Here is a 7298-nt window from a genome sequence, read left to right on the forward strand (position 1 = left end):
TGGGTAACCATTTTGTGTAATATACTAGTTTCTTGCATTGCCTGTCTCATATTTATGTCTTGCCTTATCTACACTCTTGCCATGTCATTTAACTTTGAAGATATAGGATGGATTATTGCGATGGTTACACACGGAACGGGCAGGTGTGAAAAAAAAAATGCTGCAAAGTAAGAATGCTTTCAAAAATACAATGTTAGTTTATTTTTAGCAATTACAAAATGCAGTTAATGGACAGAAAGGAAATCTAAATCAAATCAATATATACATATGAAAATGATGATCATTATCACCTGTTTGGTAGGATTGGTTAATAATACACCTGACTATAATCATACAAAATCCCTGACTTTGTGCAAGTGTACCTAGAAGAATTTATGCTGTTTTGAAGGCAATGGGTGGTCACACCAACGATTGATTTGACTTACATTTATCTTCTGTTCATTCATTTAGCATTTTGTTAATTGGTAAAACAATTGATTAACACTTCTATTTTTGAAATCATTCTTATTTTGCAGCATTTTTTCCACTCCTGCCTAAAAATTTTTGCATAGTACTGTAAGTCTGCCAATGCCATTCTATAATTCTCCCTGAAAGACGTTCAACCCTACGTTAGAAGTCCACCAGTTGCACAAACAGAAGCAGCCATTTTGTGTGCTGGACCATTGTTTATAAAAATGCAACCTAACGATGCAGTAATGCCCAGCATTGGCTCCCTCAGTAAAATAAGTTGTAGGTATATTAGGCCAGCCCACAAATGAGCTAGCGTCAAGTGGCAGATAACCAGTAGCTTTTAATATCTCTTTGTATGCTAAGAAAGATTTCAATATCAAGATTGAAACTCAGACCCTTTCTTTTTGGCTGCAGTGGTGAGACTGCGTTCAGAAATATGACTGTCCCATATGGCTGGGCTCGGAAACCGATGTTACAACGTATTGATAAAATGCATCCAGACATTCCAATCACTGTGATCTATGGAGCGCGTTCTTGTATCGATGGGAATTCCGGAAGCACCATTCAGTCGCTGCGGCCAAACTCGCACGTTACAACAATTGTAAGTCTTTAGAAGTTGCTGTTTTAAGAGAAGCTTAAACTTTCTGACTCTTGCCTGAAGTTTTAAAATGTTGATATTTGTATGTGATAGTAAATATTTCTTTATCAACCTACTAATATTGTGCGAGATGAAGATTATAGACACAAAGGCTGTACATGACCTCATTGGGCATGGGGCATCATCAGGTTTGGAGAAGACCCAAAATGCCAGTAGGCAAAGAAGCAGCAGATAATGACCCCTGAGTTTACTGATAGCCTACATAGAGTGCTAGCCCAAAACTGTCTTTAGTATATAAAGTCTAGTGTGCTAGTCAAGAGCAAATACAATATTTATGGTTACTGTAGCTTTACATTTAATAGATTTTGTTTTAAAAGTATCAACTGCATAATGTGAATTACGGTTTTCTAATGTAGTAATGGTCTAGATGGAATGCAATGTGGATGAGGGCAGATTCAGCAGGCATTCTCTAGTTAAAATGGAAAGGTTCAACTGCCCCAGCTGATCCCCCAGGGGATAGAAATATTTTCAGTGGTTTATCGGATCATTTAAACTAGTGTAGAAGAATTGAAAAGCAAAACTCAGTGCTTGCCCTTATTTCTCTAACGTCCTAAGTGGATGCTGGGGACTCCGTCAGGACCATGGGGAATAGCGGCTCCGCAGGAGACAGGGCACAAAAAGTAAAAGCTTTTGGACCTAGGTGGTGTGCACTGGCTCCTCCCCCTATGACCCTCCTCCAAGCCTCAGTTAGATCTTTGTGCCCGGCCGAGATGGGTGAAATCTAGGTGGCTCTCCTGAGCTGCTTAGAAGTAAAAGTATACTTAGGTTTTTTTATTTTCAGTGAGTCCTGCTGGCAACAGGCTCACTGCAGCGTGGGACTAAGGGGAGAAGAAGCGAACTCACCTGCGTGCAGAGTGGATTGGGCTTCTTGGCTACTGGACATTAGCTCCAGAGGGACGATCACAGGCCCAGCCATGGATGGGTCCCGGAGCCGCGCCGCCGGCCCCCTTACAGATGCTGAAGCAAGAAGAGGTCCATAAATCGGCGGCAGAAGACTTTCCTGTCTTCATAAGGTAGCGCACAGCACTGCAGCTGTGCGCCATTGCTCTCAGCACACTTCACACTTCGGTCACTGAGGGTGCAGGGCGCTGGGGGGGGGGCGCCCTGGGAAGCAATGAATTTACCTTATTTGGCAAAAAATACATCACATATAGCTCCTGGGCTATATGGATGTATTTAACCCCTGCCAGTTTTCCAGAAAAAAGCGGGAGAAGAGCCCGCCGTGAAGGGGGCGGGGCCTATCTCCTCAGCACACAGCGCCATTTTTCCCACACAGCTCCGCTGGTAGGAAGGCTCCCAGAATCTCCCCTGCATCCTGCACTACAGAAACAGGGTAAAAAAGAGAGGGGGGCACTTATTTGGCAAAATAACAGATATAAGCAGCTATAAGGGATAGACACTTATTGTAAGGTTGTCCCTATACATATATAGCGCTCTGGTGTGTGCTGGCAAGCTCTCCCTCTGTCTCCCCAAGGGGCTAAGTGGGGTCCTGTCCTCTATCAGAGCATTCCCTGTGTGTGTGCTGGGTGTCGGTACGTGTGTGTCGACATGTATGAGGAGGAAAATGATGTGGAGGCGGAGCAATTGCCTATAATGGTGATGTCACCCCCTAGGGAGTCGACACCTGAATGGATGGCCGTAATTAAGGAATTACGTGACAGTGTCGGCACGTTACAGAAAACTGTTGACGACATGAGACAGCCGGCAGCTCAGTTTGTGCCTGTACAGGCGTCTCAAACACCGTCAGGGGCTATAAAACGCCCGTTACCTCAGTGGGTCGACACGGACCCAGACACAGACACTGACTCCAGTGTCGACGGTGAAGAAACAAACGTATTTTCCAGTAGGGCCACACGTTACATGATCACGGCAATGAAGGAGGTTTTGCACATATCTGATACTGCAAGTACCACGAAAAGGGGTATTATGTGGGGTGTGAAAAAACTACCCGTAGTTTTTCCTGAATCAGATGAATTGAATGAAGTGTGTGATGAAGCGTGGGTTACCCCCGACAAAAAACTGCTAATTTCTAAAAAAATATTGCCACTATATCCCTTCCCACCAGAGGTTAGGGCTCGTTGGGAAACACCCCCTAGGGTAGATAAGGCGCTCACACGCTTATCAAAACAAGTGGCGTTACCGTCTCCAGAAACGGCCGCCCTTAAGGAGCCAGCAGATAGGAGGCTGGAAAATATCCTTAAAAGTATATACACACATACTGGTGTTATACTGCGACCAGCAATCGCCTCAGCCTGGATGTGCAGTGCTGGGGTGGCGTGGTCGGACTCCCTGACTGAGAATATTGATACCCTGGATAGGGACAGTATTTTATTGACTATTGAGCAATTAAAAGATGCATTTTTATATATGCGAGATGCACAGAGAGATATTTGCACTCTGGCATCAAGAGTAAGTGCGCTGTCCATTTCTGCCAGAAGAGGGTTATGGACGCGACAGTGGTCAGGTGATGCGGATTCAAAACGGCACATGGAGGTATTGCCGTATAAAGGGGAGGAGTTATTTGGGGTCGGTCTATCAGACCTGGTAACCACGGCAACGGCTGGGAAATCCACATTTTTACCTCAAGTCACCTCTCAACAGAAAAAGACACCGTCTTTTCAGCATCAGTCCTTTCGTTCCCATAAAGGCAAGCGGACAAAAGGACAGTCATATCTGCCCCGGGGTAGAGGAAGGGGAAAAAGACTGCAGCAGACAGCTTCTTCCCAAGAACAGAAGCCCTCTTCCGCTTCTGCCAAGTCCTCAGCATGACGCTGGGTCCTTACAAGCAGACTCAGGTACGGTGGGAGGTCGTCTCAGAAATTTCAGCGCGCAGTGGGCTCACTCGCAAGTGAACCCCTGGATCCTGCAAGTAGTATCTCAGGGGTACAAATTGGAATTCGAGACGTCTCCCCCTCGCCGGTTCCTGAAGTCTGCTTTACCAATAGCTCCCTCCGACAGGGAGGCGGTATTGGGAGCCATTCACAAGCTGTACTCCCAACAGGTGATAATAAAAGTACCCCTCCTACAACAAGGGAAGGGATATTACTCCACACTGTTTGTGGTACCGAAACCAGACGGTTCGGTGAGACCGATTTTAAATCTAAAATCTTTGAACACTTATATCAAAAGGTTCAAATTCAAGATGGAATCACTCAGAGCAGTGGTAGCGAACCTGGAAGAAGGGGACTATATGGTGTCTCTGGACATCAAGGATGCCTATCTCCATGTCCCGATTTGCCCTTCTCACCAAGGGTATCTCAGGTTCGTAATACAGAACTGTCATTATCAGTTTCAGACGCTGCCGTTTGGATTGTCCACGGCACCCCGGGTCTTTACCAAGGTAATGGCCGAAATGATGATTCTTCTTCGAAGAAAAGGCGTATTAATTATCCCTTACTTGGACGATCTCCTAATAAGGGCAAGTTCCAGAGAACAGTTAGAAGTCGGAGTAGCACTATCTCAAGAAGTACTACAACAGCACGGGTGGATTTTAAATATTCCAAAATCGCAGCTGATTCCGACGACACGTCTGCTGTTCCTAGGGATGATTCTGGACACAGTCCAGAAAAAGGTGTTTCTCCCGGAGGAGAAAGCCAGGGAGTTATCCGAGCTAGTCAGGAACCTCCTCAAACCAGGAAAGGTGTCAGTGCATCAATGCACAAGGGTCCTGGGAAAAATGGTGGCTTCTTACGAAGCGATTCCATTCGGCAGATTCCACGCAAGAATTTTTCAGTGGGATCTGCTGGACAAATGGTCCGGATCGCATCTTCAGATGCATCAGAAAATAACCCTGTCTCCAAAGACAAGGGTATCTCTTCTGTGGTTGCTGCAAAGTGCTCATCTCCTAGAGGGCCGCAGATTCGGCATTCAGGACTGGATCCTGGTGACCACGGATGCCAGCCTGAGAGGCTGGGGAGCAGTCACACAAGGAAGAAACTTCCAGGGAGTGTGGTCAAGCCTGGAGACTTCACTTCACATAAATATACTGGAACTAAGGGCAATTTACAATGCTCTAAGCCTAGCAAAGCCTCTGCTTCAGGGTCAGCCGGTGTTGATCCAGTTGGACAACATCACAGCAGTCGCCCACATAAACAGGCAGGGCGGCACAAGAAGCAGGAGGGCAATGACAGAAGCTGCAAGGATTCTGCAATGGGCGGAAAATCATGTGATAGCACTGTCAGCAGTGTTCATTCCGGGAGTGGACAACTGGGAAGCAGACTTCCTCAGCAGACACGACCTACACCCGGGAGAGTGGGGACTTCATCCGGAAGTCTTCCTCATGATTGTGAACCGTTGGGAAAAACCAAAGGTGGACATGATGGCGTCACGCCTCAACAAAAAACTAGACGGGTATTGCGCCAGGTCAAGAGACCCGCAGGCAATAGCTGTGGACGCTCTGGTAACACCTTGGGTGTTCCAGTCGGTGTATGTGTTCCCTCCTCTGCCTCTCTTACCCAAGGTACTGAGAATTATAAGACGGAGAGGAGTAAGAACTATACTAGTGGCTCCGGATTGGCCAAGAAGGACTTGGTACCCGGAACTTCAAGAGATGCTCACAGAGGACCCGTGGCCTCTGCCGCTAAGAAGGGACCTGCTTCAGCAGGGACCCTGTCTGTTCTAAGACTTACCGCGGCTGCGTTTGACGGCATGGCGGTTGAACGCCGGATTCTGAAGGAAAAAGGCATTCCAGATGAAGTTATTCCTACCCTGATTAAAGCTAGGAAGGATGTAACCGCACAGCATTATCACCGTATTTGGCGAAAATATGTTGCGTGGTGCGAGACCAAGAAGGCCCCGACAGAGGAATTTCAACTAGGTCGTTTCCTACATTTCCTGCAAACAGGACTGTCCATGGGCCTAAAGTTAGGGTCCATTAAGGTTCAAATTTCGGCCTTGTCGATTTTCTTTCAGAGAGAATTGGCTTCATTTCCTGAAGTTCAGACTTTTGTAAAAGGGGTACTGCATATACAGCCTCCCTTTGTGCCCCCAGTGGCACCTTGGGATCTCAATGTAGTTTTGGGATTCCTAAAATCACATTGGTTTGAGCCACTTGCCACGGTGGAATTAAAATATCTCACATGGAAAGTGGTAATGTTGTTGGCCCTGGCTTCTGCCAGGCGAGTATCTGAATTGGCGGCTTTATCCTATAAAAGCCCTTACCTGATATTTCATTCGGATAGGGCGGAATTGAGGACTCGTCCTCAATTTCTTCCTAAGGTGGTTTCAGCGTTTCACCTAAACCAACCTATTGTGGTGCCTGCGGCTACTAGGGACTTGGAGGACTTCAAGTTGCTGGACGTAGTCAGGGCCCTGAAAATATATGTTTCCAGGACGGCTGGAGTCAGGAAATCTGACTCGCTGTTTATCCTGTATGCACCCAACAAGCTGGGTGCTCCTGCTTCTAAGCAGACTATTGCGCGTTGGATTTGTAGTACAATTCAGCTTGCACATTCTGTGGCAGGCCTGCCACAGCCAAAATCTGTAAAAGCCCATTCCACAAGGAAAGTGGGCTCATCTTGGGCGGCTGCCCGAGGGGTCTCGGCTTTACAACTTTGCCGAGCAGCTACTTGGTCAGGGGCAAACACGTTTGCTAAATTCTACAAATTTGATACCCTGGCTGAGGAGGACCTGGAGTTCTCTCATTCGGTGCTGCAGAGTCATCCGCACTCTCCCGCCCGTTTGGGAGCTTTGGTATAATCCCCATGGTCCTGACGGAGTCCCCAGCATCCACTTAGGACGTTAGAGAAAATAAGATTTTACTCACCGATAAATCTATTTCTCGTAGTCCGTAGTGGATGCTGGGCGCCCATCCCAAGTGCGGATTGTCTGCAATACTTGTACATAGTTATTGTTAACAAAATCGGGTTTTTGTTGTAGTGAGCCATCTTTTCAGAGGCTCCTCTGTTATCATACTGTTAACTGGGTTCAGATCACAAGTTGTACGGTGTGATTGGTGTGGCTGGTATGAGTCTTACCCGGGATTCAAAATCCTTCCTTATTGTGTACGCTCGTCCGGGCACAGTATCCTAACTGAGGCTTGGAGGAGGGTCATAGGGGGAGGAGCCAGTGCACACCACCTAGGTCCAAAAGCTTTTACTTTTTGTGCCCTGTCTCCTGTGGAGCCGCTATTCCCCATGGTCCTGACGGAGTCCCCAGCATCCACTACGGACTACGAGAAATAGATTTATCG

At 47.0% G+C, this 7298-nt stretch overlaps 1 protein-coding gene across 3 annotated transcripts in view; it reads left to right on the top strand.

The window, feature by feature from the left end:
* The window catches only part of ABHD5 (abhydrolase domain containing 5, lysophosphatidic acid acyltransferase), a 131145-nt gene that overhangs the window by 104041 nt on the left and 19806 nt on the right, over window positions 1-7298 (top strand). For all 3 annotated transcript variants that reach the window (XM_063922320.1, XM_063922321.1, XM_063922323.1), the window contains exon 6: window positions 865-1051. In XM_063922320.1, coding sequence (XP_063778390.1) covers window positions 865-1051 — 187 coding nt within the window. The remainder of the gene's footprint in view (window positions 1-864; window positions 1052-7298) is intronic.

Source organism: Pseudophryne corroboree, chromosome 5 (assembly GCF_028390025.1).
Source record: "Pseudophryne corroboree isolate aPseCor3 chromosome 5, aPseCor3.hap2, whole genome shotgun sequence".
Taxonomy (NCBI): domain Eukaryota; kingdom Metazoa; phylum Chordata; class Amphibia; order Anura; family Myobatrachidae; genus Pseudophryne; species Pseudophryne corroboree.